General features: G+C 40.4%; 1 protein-coding gene across 1 annotated transcript in view; it reads right to left on the bottom strand.

Moving 5' to 3' along the window:
* The window catches only part of nrg3b (neuregulin 3b), a gene marked incomplete at both ends in the record, with an annotated part of 585,734 nt that overhangs the window by 62,205 nt on the left and 508,059 nt on the right, over nt 1-15,470 (bottom strand). The window contains one exon of the mRNA XM_080747178.1: nt 6,573-6,646. Within this exon, the coding sequence (XP_080603304.1) occupies nt 6,573-6,646 (74 nt within the window). The remainder of the gene's footprint in view (nt 1-6,572; nt 6,647-15,470) is intronic.

Raw genomic sequence — 15,470 nt, 5'->3', positions numbered from 1 at the left:
TCTTCATAATTGGTCCCCATCTCTAATGCTCATTATAAGATGCCACATTTTTTGTTTACTCACTCTTTCTTTTCAGAGGAGGGCTGTGAACTCTTCAGAAACCTGCCTATACCGGTGACGTCATCGACAGGGAATCCAAGCTAATGGAAACTGCAGTCTTTATATTCCTTTGACATTTGAAATGACCAAACCCGCCTACCGATGATTTCCCTGGCAGAAGGGTTTCTGAACTGACCGAGGACGACTGTGGTCATTTGGAAACAGGAAGTAGGCGTGATAAAAGGCGTGACTCCCTAGCTTCCGCCGTGGATTGAAGACACACCTCTGCTACTTACCGTAGTACTCGCCAACCCCCAATGACCATACATGAAAGCTAGATAGCATTTTTTGTTTTTTTTATTTAAAGCTTTTTTTACTGACTAGGTCAGGGGTCGGCAACCCAAAATGTTGAAAGAGCCATATTGGACCAAAAAAAACTAAAAACAAATCTGTCTGGAGCCGCGAAAAATTGAAAGCCTTATTATAAGCCTTATAATGAAGGCAACACATGCTGTAAGTGTCTATATTAGCTATATTAGCCTACTATCAAAATGTCTAAGTAGGCTACAAATACATAATGAGCATTCGTGATTAATTGTTTATTTTCCCTACAGCGCATCCTGGAGAGAATGTTGAAATTTAACATTTATTCTACACATTTTTACAGCATTGGAAAACGATAAGAATGTTTGTGTCATGTCTGTCCTCCTACAGAAATCAAAAAATATATTTCCCCCCCATCTTTTTCCATTTTCATACATTTTTTAAAAAGCTCAAGGGATCCACTAGGGCGGCGCTAAAGAGTTGCATGCGGCTCTAGAGCCGCGGGTTGCTGACCCCCGGACTAGGTGCTCAATCTACCTACGTTATTTTTTGTCTAGATTGATATTTCTATGCATTTGATGTGTTGATATTGATGTATTGATGTATTGATGTATTACCTTGCTTATTGTAAATCGCTCTGGATTAAGAGCGTCTGCTAAATGCCTAAATTGTAATGAAAATAATGGATCTCCGATAGGCTCCCATGTTACATTTGGCGGGAAAACGCCCATATCTCCGTTTCCCGTGCGGTGGAGCGTCTCCACGTGTAAACATGCTAACTGGATTAGCTCATATCTTTGGAACGCTTTGACGGTTTAACATGCAGCACTGCAGCCTAACAAAAGCTGGCAGGGAACGACATAAGTCTAAAAACAATGGTAAAAGTCTATCACAAAATGTGGAGGTAAACACATGAAGGAATCCCTGTGGGGGATGTGGGGGATGTGGGGGCGGTGAGGTGAGGTGAGGTGAGGTGAGGTGGGGTGGGGTGGGGGGCTGTCAACTGGTGACAGATGTCTCCATTAAGGCCATGCTGCTTCAGGCCACAGAGAGTCAGCAGGCTTCACCTCTTGGTTCAATCAGACCAGAAGGGGCTTTTAGAGCAGTGCTTTCTCAAACTTTTTCATGTCAAGAAAACACCCAAATTGACTCATATTAGCCTGCGGACTCCCATTTGAAAATACATGCCACGGACCCCCCATAAGAGAAGATTGTTACCAGATTAATTTCAAGGACCCCCCATTTGACATGCATTAGGGCTACGGACCCCCATTTAATGGCAATGGATTGTCAACCATTTTAATTTCAAGGACCCCCCATTTGACATGCATTAGGGCTACGGACCCCCATTCAATGGCATTTATATCTCTGAGACCCCAATTTATATTGTAAAATCAATGTTAATTGTGGGCTCGCCTATAAGGCGAGCACACTTTAGATATTGTCATTATTTATCTATCAGGCAGGCAATCAGTAGACGGGATCTTCGGTTCCTTTCTACTCCTACATACTTAGTGAGAAAATGAAAATAAAAACATCAATGTGTTCAGTTTACAGTGGCGAAGTGTGCTATTATTTATTATAGCAATCGGCCAAATGGTGGCGCTGTAGGAAGCCTTCGAAAGTGCGATCTTTGAACAGGTATAGCTCATGCTGTGTTATACATACAGCCATGAAACCTGTATACACTTATGCGTCTCCTCATGCCGAACAACTTTTACCCTCTAACTTTTGACCTCTGACCTTTAGGTCTCCCACAATTCGGAATTATATGAAAAACAGTAAAAATCTATCTCCTCCTGGGATTTTCGCGTCAAGTGCACAAAACTTTTTTCACATGAACTTTGGACCTATACGGTCAAACTGTCTGGTTGGATTTCTTTTAAAGTGAAATATAATTTTTTAATAATTTAATATATATTGCGGTTTTATGCAAATTATTCTTCGGCCTCTAAATCATACATGCAAAGTTACACGTTCATGGCATTTGGCAAAGATGTGGAGGGTTAGTCAAAGTATCACTGAAACCAATTTTATTCCAATCGGCCAAAGGGGGGCGCTATACGAAGCGTCTGAAAATTCAAACTTCAAACGGGCATAAGTCATGACTCGTTTCGTTTGAAGACATGCAACTTGTTACACGCGTGCTTTGACTCAAGCGGAAGACATCTGTGTCGTTGTTAAGTAAGCTCCGCCCTTCGATTTTCCGCCACTTTGAGCAGTTTGTAAAACGCGTAAACCCGCTTTTATTCTGGAATTTTCGCGTCACGTGCACAAAACTTTTTTTACGTGAACTTTGGACCGATATCTAAAGATCTGTCAGATCGGATTTCTTTAACATTGAAACATGCTTTTTTAAATAATTCAAACAATATTGCATTTTTATGCAAATTATTCTTCTGCCTCTAAAACATACAAGCAAAGTCACATTTTCATGACAAAATAGTGTAGAGGGTTAGTTCAAATATCACTGAAACCAATCTTACCCCAAATGGCCAAAGGGGGGCGCTATATAATTTTGAGCAGTTTGTAAAACGCTTAAACCCGTTTTTATTCTAGGATTTTTTTTTGCAATTTGCATGAAACATTCTACACGCAATCTAAGGACCTTTATCTAACATGCCTATGAAGTGCACACAAAAAAATTATAAAATAATAATAATAAATATAGCTGCAAGCAGCGATAAAGTGTCCAAAGCCAAAAACACCTCAAATCATGAACACAGCCTGGGATGTGCGTGAAATCTTGCAAGCACATTCCCAATAGGTCAAGGAACAGATACCAACCTTCTCACATTGGCCTGTTATAGCGCCACCAGCGGGTCAACTTTTGCACAACACATTTTTGGAACAAAATGGACCAATCTTTGACGTCAGTAACGTCAAAGAGAGCACTGCCTGCGATCTTGACATTTTGTGCTTTTATAGCCATTGTTTTCTGGCTTGAAGCGAGCCCACAATTGTTTCGAAGGAACAATATTTTTCTAGTTTACCTCTGAGAGTGTACAAATAGAACCGAATCAACCAGGTAGGGTCCATTTGGTTCCATGTGTACACTCTCTGAGTTAAAGACCCATAAGGTTCCATATGGTTCCTATACTATCATTTAGCTGCCTCAAGGACCCCCGGGGGTCCCCGGACTGTACTTTGAGAACCAATGGTTTAGAGCAGTGTTTCTCAGATGCCCCCAGTACATGTACCCTATGGGTACGTGAGAAAAAATTGAAAATGGGAATTATGTATTATGTACATATTCCCATTATGTATTGTACTGTTAATGTTTATAATTGTGAATGGTTAATCATTGACAGACTTTTTGTGAACCTGCTCATCAATATCTTGACTAGTACAACTGTTATTGAATAGAAAGCCAATGTTTATTTGCCATTATGCTATTTTATTTTGAACATATTGGCATTGGAACTGGACTTTTGAAGTCAATCTTTCTAAGCAAAATGCTGCAGTCAGGGGAAGGGGTACTCTGCTTCAGAAATCACTATAAGGGGGTACGGCAGCCCAAAAAGAAGAAGAAGAAAAGAAAAAAGTTTGAGAAGCACTGGTTTAGAGAGTTGGGCTTTAAAGAGAGCAGAACAATAACCGAATAATAATAATACTAAAGCTTGTCCCTGGAAGAGACTGAAATGACGGCATGAGATACATATCAATCTGTGAATCATGCAAAGCTACTCTAGCTCAGTCCCAGAATAAAAATATATGGTACTGGAAGACGAGCATAATAGGCTCCCCTTTACAATTGTGACTCAATTTTGTATTCTTCTCCCTTCATTGTTCATGAAAAATAAAGAAATAAAACAAAGCCATATTGGAGCACTCAAAAGGCTTGTTACAGTATAAGCAACAAGCTAAAGCTGTTCCCAGTAGACAAGAGATTTAAAAATACCCTCCAATTTCATACTGACTCGTTGCCTTCCAGAGTAGACTAAGACTGGTATAGAGCATCTGTTCACAACCTTTTCTCGGTCAGGTTGCACTTTCAAAAAATAAAAATACTTTAAAGGGCCATGAAATCCCAGGCTGATTTTGTTATCCAGTTCAGATGATTAAAAAAATGCGAGAATATAGTAAGCAATACAGCTGCACCAAACACACACAATAATGACAAAGCCAAAGGGCCAATGTGAAAGCATGATTTAGAGCAGTGGTTGCCAAACTTTTCAGGTCGAGACCAAAAAGAGAGATTAAACGTTTGCCTGGGACACAAACTAGTGAAAATAGCAGATCTACAAGCGCACTTTGCAATATCCTCCTCACGGCCCACTAGGGGGCCCTGACTGACAGGTTTGGGGAATGGCTGGCATAGAGAACGTGACTCCCAGAGTCGAGCGTTTGAGGCCGTGTGCATTTACAGAGTGTTAAAGTCTACTTTAATGATCTCTCAATCGATGGTGTTGGATGGACCCAACAAATGGAAACCAGTGCAGTATACTTTGTCTTTATGTTTACTACGTTATACTATCTTATATATTTAACTGAGAGTGCATTAGTCCATTAGTCTCAGGGCAGAGTGGCACTCAAGGCACAACGCTGGTTTCATGCTGTGTAGATTAGCGTTTCTCAAAGTGGGGGCCGTGAGTGACACACAAGTCCAGGGTTGCCTCAGGATACTTTGATAATATTTGGAATTCATCAATATCACTTCAGTTTAACCACTTATACTTAGTAAAACGGAGTTGCACTGTACTTGGTGCGATCTTTTTCAGCCTACACCAAGTCTCTTCAACAACAATAGCAGATCTACAACCTCACAATGCATCACATTTTTGGTGAAATATGTAACTTTAGGAACCCCATGCAACAACTATGGAGATTTCGAGGCTGTTTGCAGTCATGTTACTATAACATGCTTTAACTATTAAAGAATCCATTTAAAACTAAAAATAGATAATAATAAAGCGCTATCATATTCTCACAATGGGATTTACTTTACAGCTGTGGGCAACCACCATCCTAGGACAAATAAACCATTCTGCATAAAAAACGAATTTTAAAGTTGTTGCAGGTGTGGGCTGAATCTGATTTACACTCTGCCCAAGAAATATGACTCTGCAAAACCTCTTTAAGAGGCACAGCGTTTTATCCAATATTTGATGATTTCATTTGACACAGACAGTAAATCTCACTTCATTATACAGTACACTGTGGTACAGTATAACTAGTTTGTGAGGTGTTAATGTGAACCTTTTAACATTTTAAAGGGGAACTTCACTGATATTTCACTTGGATCAGTTGCAGTACTATAGCTCAATAGCTCCTCCTAGAGGAAGATTATCCCTTCAACTTTATAAAGTATCATATCTTCACTGTCGGCTAGAAACCTTGTATCTCCAAGTTTCAAATGTGTACATTTGTAAATTAACGACCGTCACACAAAACTAGTGAAAATAGCCGATCTACAAGCACACAACACCTCACACTGCAAGGCGTTGTGTTCTTGTAGATCAGCTATTTTCATTATTTTAAATCACGTTTAAATTGATAAATACAAAACAAATGGTTTTGGACATACAAGGCTTCCACCCGACAACAACAATATTATCATCTATGTTTTATTATCTTTTTCTGTGAAGTTGGTCTTAATTCAATCTGCAGTGCATTCACATGTATCATAATTCAATACTACTGTCTCATCAGGGTAGAATTGATTTTGTTGGCTAAAACCATGACGAAAAATCTTCGTCAACCACCTTTTTTTACTGACAAAAACATAATAAAAACTAAGCCATGATGTCTAAGACTAAGAAGACTAAATAGATTGACAATTTTGTCAACAAATAAAAAACTAGACTAAAGTGTTAAGGAGTTACAAGTGGAGAAGAGATCCAGAAGAACTAAAAGACAAGTCATTGCACTCTGAAAATAACAGATCTACAAGCCAACTCACAACACGTCTCAGCGTGACACGTTGTGAGCAAGTAGATCTGCTATTTTCAGCATGCAACCAAGTGTAAAATCATCCATTATGACACCATCAAGGCCTGTCAAAGTTTTAGTCGATTAAATTAACTGTAGATTTAGTCAAGTAAATTTGATATTTAGTCGACTTAAACTAAAACATTTCAGATGAAACAAATATTAATTATAATTTAAGACTATGACTAAAACTAAATCAGAATTTGCTGGAGGAGGATAAACAGGGTTGTATTTACTGTAAACTATACTGTGTGAATAATAGTGAAAACAGATCATACTTGGGTCTGACAGAATGGCATCCGTCTTGGGGACGAACTGGTCACAGCGGAGTCCATGATATCCCTCCTTACACCTGCAATAAGACACACATACAGTACACATGTTAGATAAGGTCCTTACACCTACAACAAGACACACATACAGTACACAACATGTTAGATAAAGTCCTTACACCTACATTAGGAGACACATACAGTACCCATGTTAGATAAGCTCCTTACACCCACAGTAAGACACACATACAGTACACAACATGTTAGATAAGCTCCTTACACCCACAGTAAGACACACATACAGTACACAACATGTTAGATAAGCTCCTTACACCCACAGTAAGACACACATACAGTACACAACATGTTAGATAAGCTCCTTACACCCACAGTAAGACACACATACAGTACACAACATGTTAGATAAGCTCCTTACACCCACAGTAAGACACACATACAGTACACAACATGTTAGATAAGCTCCTTACACCCACAGTAAGACACACATACAGTACACAACATGTTAGATAAGCTCCTTACACCCACAGTAAGACACACATACAGTACACAACATGTTAGATAAGCTCCTTACACCCACAGTAAGACACACATACAGTACACAACATGTTAGATAAGCTCCTTACACCCACAGTAAGACACACATACAGTACACAACATGTTAGATAAGCTCCTTACACCCACAGTAAGACACACATACAGTACACAACATGTTAGATAAGCTCCTTACACCCACAGTAAGACACACATACAGTACACAACATGTTAGATAAGCTCCTTACACCCACAGTAAGACACACATACAGTACACAACATGTTAGATAAGCTCCTTACACCCACAGTAAGACACACATACAGTACACAACATGTTAGATAAGCTCCTTACACCCACAGTAAGACACACATACAGTACACAACATGTTAGATAAGCTCCTTACACCCACAGTAAGACACACATACAGTACACAACATGTTAGATAAGCTCCTTACACCCACAGTAAGACACACATACAGTACACAACATGTTAGATAAGCTCCTTACACCCACAGTAAGACACACATACAGTACACAACATGTTAGATAAGCTCCTTACACCCACAGTAAGACACACATACAGTACACAACATGTTAGATAAGCTCCTTACACCCACAGTAAGACACACATACAGTACACAACATGTTAGATAAGCTCCTTACACCCACAGTAAGACACACATACAGTACCCATGTTAGATAAGCTCCTTACACCCACAGTAAGACACAGATACAGTTCAATACATGACAAATGAGAGAGCATGCCTCACATCAAACACACACACACACACACACACACACACACACACACACACACACACACACACACACACACACACACACACACACACACACACACACACACACACACACACACCACCTACCACCAACCTGCTCTATAGTCATACAGTATGTGTCTGCTCAGCAGTCACGTGCACACATACAGTATCCGTCTCCAAGCTCACAACACGTCGCACTGCGATGATGCATTGTGAGCTTGGAGGTGAATGAATGAATGAATGAACTTTATTCATATAGCACCCTTCACAGCACGAATGCACAGAGTGCTTTACAGATACACGATAAAAACGTAAGCTCTACAGTTGCAGAGATACAAGATAAACAATAAAAAATAAAAAGTAAGCTAACAGTTGTCTACAGTTGTCTGCTATCTTCGATATTTTCACCAAAAGGCCCTTTTAGACATTTCAGCCCCTGCCTCTGTAACATTCTCTGCACGTCCCTGCTGCACAGTGCACACACCACCTACCACCAACCTGTTCTACAGTCATACAGTATGTGTGTGCCCACAGTGCACACACCACCAACCTGCTGTACACAGTCACATTGTTCCCCAGTCTGTTCATCCGTGCAACACTGGCAGACACACATTGTGCTGTTATCCAGTAAACCTACTGGACATATTAGCCATCTTATGGTGTTTGTTTTTATTATTCACTGGCAATGAAACAATGCCAGACAATGGAACAGGATGTTAAAATGGTCGACACAAAGAGATATAAAAGAGTCAATACTGAGTACTGACCTATTTCCCTTTTTATTTTTGTTTTAAGCCCTTTTCTCCCCAAGTCATTATGCCCATCGATACCTCCCCACACACATGTGTGTGTTGTCCCTGCTGTTGTATCCTACTGCATGACTCACCTTCCAGTGAGGAGCCCCCACCGGGAGGACATAGAGTTTACTCCTACTCCTCCCACCAACACTACCAGCTGACAGGTGCCCCCCCCCCCCAGCCCGTAGGAGAAGGTGCAGTGACTAATATCCTCCTCCCTGCCTGGCTTCCTTCCCCCGAACACACCGTTTGTGTTCGTAGAGACCCCCGACAAAGCCGGATGCACAACTAGAGTTCAAACTCTACAGTAGTTACAAACAACGACTACTAGTATATGAAAAACGCTTAAGATTGTACTGTATGAACTACCGTAAATATAGAAATATATGAACTATGTATCAGTGGTGGAAAAAATTACTAAAATGTTGTACTTAAGTAAAAGTATCAATACTGCAATTTAGAAGTACTAAGGTTACAAGTATAATTCGGAATTCAAAATGTACTTGAGGAAAAGTACAACAGTATTGGCATCAAAATGTACTTAAAGTACCGAAAGTAAAAGTAATCATTATGTTCCATTTCCAAGTTTTCAAATATAATATCATTTTTGCGAGAAATTGCCAAAATGTATAGGGTTGAAGTGTTTAATCATGTATGTTTTGCAATAATAATCAATCTACAAAGTAATTAGTGACTAAAGTTTTTAAATGTAGTGGAGTGAAAGTATTTGGATTTGGATCCGAAATGTAGTTGAGTAGAAGCAAAAATATTGGAAATCGGAAATACTCAAGAACAAAATTGTAGGCCAACTTAAGTACAGTACTTAAGTAAATGTATGTAGTTATCATACTCTACACCACTTCTATGGTATACTACTGTAGTGTATGAACTATGTACAGTATACTACTGTAGTGTATGAACTATGGACAGTATACTACTGTAGTGTATGAACTATGGACAGTACATTTGGTGTATGAGCTGACACTAGCAGAGTTGCTCCATTGAGCCGCCGCACCATGAAAAGGAAACCGCAGTATATTTTTTATTCTTATGAACACTAAATGATTCTTCTTTTGCCAGCCCTCTCCTCTCCTCTCACCTCTTCCCTGCAGAAAGACCCCCTTGAGGGGACACCATGCATCCATCCAGGCCATTATAAACGGGAAACTGTTGCCTGTAATATCCTCTATGCAGAAAGAAAAATATAAATGGTCCACTGGGTCTGGTGCCATCAATAATAACACAATGCAGAGTTTCCAGCGGTTACATAAGCAAACCCAAGCAACAGAAGAACGCAATCACACCCTTTCACTGAGCAATCGAGAGCAACGTGACCTGTTGGTAGACGTTCAAATTAGGTGCGCGGCGGCCAAGGCGTATATACAGTGATGATTGGCTGAAAACGCATCCCTCGCCGTCCCCCGGTGAGACTGAAATGAATACATTTTATAACTCATCTGTGTCACTTTACCACTTTAAAGGGGCCCCACCATGAATTTCATTTTTTTTTCTTGTTTTTTGGTCTTCCCAGTGTCTCTTCCAGCCAAAAAAATAAATAAAAAATCATTAACTCTAAGCCCCTTTCATTTCAGTGATTTTCTGAATGGGCGTGTCTGAATGGTACTCTTTTGAAATCGCCCCCTTGCTCATTTCCTATTGGGCCCCCTTGAGAAGGGGGCAGTACTTCTTTGGAGGCTATATTCTATTGAGACCATATATATGAGGTGGAACCATGAGGTAAAATGGTACTAAAATTGGAACGATACAGAGAAGATTGTGATTGACTCTACATGGTTCTCATTGTGGTTCTCTAATATTATCTGTATCGTCCCAATTTTAGCCCAAAGACAGTGCCCCGTTGCCAACAAAGGGCATTTTGGTATTGCATCTGAAATGGCTTGGAATTAGAGACAGACAGAACACGAAATGTCAATATCCGAGTGGTTGTTTAGGATAAAACCTGTATAAAACCGTATTATGGGCCAATATTTATATAAAATATATATTGTGAAAAGCATGGTGGGGCCCCTTTAAGCATTTAAAAAATATATATATATTTTGGCTTTTCAAAAACAGCAGATATACAAGTTCATAGCACGGCACTCTGAAAAAACTTGAACATTTGTGCAAATATTTTGAATATACAGGTATATTCTTTTAAAGCGAATATTTTTCAACTCAAATCTTTGCTTCAGGCCAGGTGGGTCCCTGGAACAAAATCCTTTGGTCCACGGTCAAATGAAAACCATTGGGATCTAGAAGACATTTTTTCATATTTTTCAGGACTGGTCTTCATGGGACTTTGCACGGTTCTCTCTCCTCAAGACATAAAACACAGAAATACGACGATGGGAGACTGAGGGAGGTGAAGGGATGGATGGAGACAGTGAGAGATTGTTGAGAAAAGAGGGGTGACAAGGAGAAGAGAAGAGAAGGGAAGGGAGGTGGTCAGGGGGGTTGTAAAGGCAAGGGCGTCACAAGAGGGGGGAAAGTGGGACTGAGTTACTAGGGCCCAAGGTGGAGGGGCCTTAGTTATTTTATACTTTGGCTATTGAGAAATAGCAGATATACAAGTTCACAGCCGTGCTGCGAGCTTGTAGATCTGCTATTTTTGAAAAGTTGTGAAAATGTGTGTGAATCTTTAAGCGAACATTCGTAACTAAAATTTTGCTTCTGGGGGGTCCCTGGAACTAAATATTTTGAAATGGGGTTCCGTGGCCAAACACATATCATTTTGGGGGTCCTCCTCACGAAAAAGTTTGAGCACCATTGACATATTCAGATGACATTTTCAGATCTACAAGCTCACAGCATGGCACTCGGTGCCGCGCTGTGAGCTTGTATATATCTGCCATTTTTAAAAGTTAAAGCCCAAAATAACGTGCAATAATGCGTTCCTAGTCTAAATGCAGTTAAACCCCCTGAAGAACATTCATGGGGGGCCCAGAGTGAATCCTTGTTCCCAGGGCACAGAATTTGGTGCAACACCCCTGTGTATAGTGGTCTGGGGGCTTGTATAGGAGAAAGGAAGGGAGGCTGTATGTATAGCCTGTCTGCAGCCTCACTGATAGCAACACACTGACAGGAAGTGCAGGTCCCAGAGGAGCTGGAATCAAATGAATGTCTGAATGCATCTCCCTCAGAGCCGGACATTTTCATTCAGGGACAGTTTTTTCTTTTTGCTGCACTGGTTTAGTATGCAGGACCTGACAGTAAAGGCCTTTCAACAATGCAATCAGTCCTCACACTGCATCATTTCATAATGTCCATAAAAGAAACCCATGTACAGAACCTGACAAAATACTTTGAAAACGTTAAGGACGTCCACAACTACAACACCAGAGGCAGTGCCACAGATCACGTTCAACCCATAGTCAAATCAAACAAAGTCAAACTCGTTCTCCTACTACAGTGTTTCTCAAATGGGGTTACGTGTACCCCTAGGGGTACGCGGAGGTACAGCAGGGGGTACTCAAGATAATGCCCCCAAAAAGAAAATAGAAGTATAAATCATGATACTATTATTCATAGTTAAATAATGAACTACAATATATTTAGAAAGAGAAACAACATTTACTGTTATGTTTAATGATGACACTTGGAGAAACTTGTGAGCCTGATAGTTGCCAAAACAAATGACATGGTACCAGGCAACTGGTATGTGTTTGAATGTGGTTTGAATGTAAGTTATTGACCTGAAAACTGGACTGAAATGTTATGGCCACAGTGTTGAAACTCTCACTCCCTTTTTTATTTTTTGTGATTTAATTGGGAAAATGTTGTTGTCGGGTTAAGGGGGTACATGGATTCAATAATCAGGGAAAGGGGGTACTCAAGCCAAAAAAGATTGAGAAACACTGTCCTAGTATACCAACAAAATGTGGAACGCCTTACCGAAGGCCTTAAAGGAGTGTAACTTTAAAATCGCCCTGAAAAAACACTTACAGGCGGCAGCCGCTCGTAACTGGTAAAAACAGACCTAGCCCAGCCTTACCCTCCCCCTGACCCTTCTTGGTATATATCTACTGTATGTATTTTTTGCACTGTTATTTTGTTTTTCCTTTTTTCTGACAATATCTACTGCATAGTACTGTGTTCTATCCATCTGTCATTCAATGTTATATGAGATACTTAAATGGTTTCCTGTGCAAATAAGCAGAAACGTTTACTAGTTGACCTTGCACCAGTGAAAACTGTACTTTTTCCTATGCAAACTTCTAATAAAGTCTTCAATCAATCAATCCCATTCAATCCAGTGGTTGGACAGTAACTATACTGTAAAGTACATAAGGAAATGTTTTGAGTATCTGTACTTTACTTGATTAGAAGCAGAGCCGAATGAATGCATGCTCTACGTGCTGAAGCAGAGGGCACCATGCTTGGGTAGGCACCAAACGGTGGGGAGAACTATCGCCGTAAAAGCACCAAAATCTATAGCAAAGGCTGCTGAAGGAGTTCTAAAACGGTGAAAAATTTTCGAGTGAGAGAGAATTCAAGTTTACGAAATATAAAGAAAGACACATTATGGTGGAGGCGGTATAGAGACCAGGATTACTGCATGTTTTTTTTTTTTTTTTTTGTGAGAGTACCAGTGCAGTCAGTATAGCCTTGAAAATGAAACAAATACCATATCTGTTAACTGTCTGCTTGCATTTAAACCATAGCATGTGATTCAGTCACTCTCATATTACCTATTCTACACTGAAGCAATACAACTAAAAATGCCATGAAGATTACAATTATGACACGTAATGGCACTACGCATGCTACAGACTGCAGTGCATTAAGTGCAGTGGTGCTGTTGGGTTCATCATGTTAGCATAACATCCTAGCAATTTGATGAAGTAATTGCTGAAAAGCGTTTCCCATCTGCTCTTAATGGAGCAGGTGCAGTTTGACATTCTGGGATAAGAGTTGTTATTTTCTCCACTAATGTCTGAATGAATGAATCCCCATCAGGTTCACAGCTCAACACAACACATCTACACCGTTTCACAACCTTACCTCTGATCAGCCACATATATACAGAACACTAACATGTATCATCTATCTATAAATGCGAGAAGTCTCTGCATGCGTGCGTGCGTGTCTGTCTGTAATCCGCGTATCTCGAGAACCGTTCGTCCCACCGGCTTCAGATTCGGCACACGCGTTCCCCGCCGCGGTGCGGAGTGCAGTGCCGGGCCTCGACCCGACCCGACTCGCCGTTTTCCGAAACCGGTGCAAAACGTTCGGAATCTCTGTATGCGGAGATGATTGTTGACATCAGGCTGTTTCTGAGGAAACCGGCGCAAGCGCGGACTCATTGTGACATCACATCATAAAAGGCTCTGACATCACGTACGCCACATGAGAAAAAATGCCATGGTTACGTATTGAATGTCATCAGTATGACGTGTTCTGATGTTCCTATATGGGCTTAAATGGACACAGGCAAACTTATGGTCAAAACGGCTCTTATGACAACAGGTATAATGGGGTTTGTATTAAAGGGTAGGGCATTCACAGAGATCTCCATATTAAGCATGAAAACCTGCAGATCATGTCCGTCTCACCTCATGTCACGCTTCCATAAATGGCCAATATGTCATCAATATATCAATATCTGGGAACGACCATATGGACATATTGTGTACTGTATCTTCATATAATTGGTCCACTCCTCACTAATGTTCATGATAAAATAGCACAATTTAGGACAACATTTTCTTGTCTTTTGAATAAAATGTCATTTGGTTTTAGTTATATTTTAGTCATCTGATAAGTTTTAGTTTTAGTCTATTTTAGTCAACTAAAACTGCAGTTGATTTTGTCAAAATTTGTCAAATTTTACATTTGGTTGCATGCTGAAAATAGCCGATCTACAAGCTCACAACACATCGCAGCGAAACGTGTTGTGAGCTTGTATATTTCGTTTTTATCTAGTAGGCCTATTCGTCAGTGAAAAAAGGTAGCCGATGAAAATTTTTCGACATAGCTTTAGTCAATGGAAATGAACCCTGGTCCACATTGTCCCTATGGGGTGCAGATTCGGTAGAAAATATCATATCTAAAAGCTCACAACACAAACAAAACTGCTTTACATTTTTGTGTTTTGTTTTGCTTTGAGATAAACATCATAACGCAACAACTCTCTCTCTCTATAAAGCCTATAATGAAGTTGTTATCAGGTCCTATAAGTGTTTTTTTAAAGCATTGTGCGGATTGAGTTTAATAGATTGTTTTCCTCTGCCGTATAAACACCGATAAATAATTAGTCCCCCCAGGAATCCGCGATTCCGCGATCGCAGAATTTTTCGCGGAATTCGCGACCACCCGCGGATTTCTCGGCCGTTCGCGGACTTTTCTGACGTCCGCGGAATAGCGGTCGCGAGTGGCAGCAGAGCGGCGGGAGTAGTCATTACTACTATTATAAAACAATGTGTACATGGTCTGGCAAGTGGCCACTTCATACAGAGCCTGGGGAATAGCTTAGCTTCCTCCTGCTAGTTGCACTGACGCTGTATTGGTCCGGTCCCACATTCGTTCCTGACAGAAACTGTGTCCTGATCTATAGTTCCTCTCTGCCTCTATAATGGTCCTGGCAATAACAATGCTAATACAGAAGAGAATAAATAAATATTACACCCATACTAGGTAGTAGGTAGGCTATCCTCTAAAATGTGGTTACTATGGGCATTAGCCTAATTCACGGCCCGCCCACCTACTTCCGTTTCTCAGTTTTCCCCGGGTGCTGACTTCAATTTAGAAGGGGAAACTATACTGGACTTAAAGC

Source organism: Nannobrachium achirus (assembly GCF_963921795.1).
Source record: "Nannobrachium achirus genome assembly, chromosome: 18".
In the NCBI taxonomy this organism is placed as follows: Eukaryota; Metazoa; Chordata; class Actinopteri; order Myctophiformes; family Myctophidae; genus Nannobrachium; species Nannobrachium achirus.
Note: the sequence above shows the minus strand (reverse complement) of the source record. Positions and strands in the feature narration are given on the sequence as shown.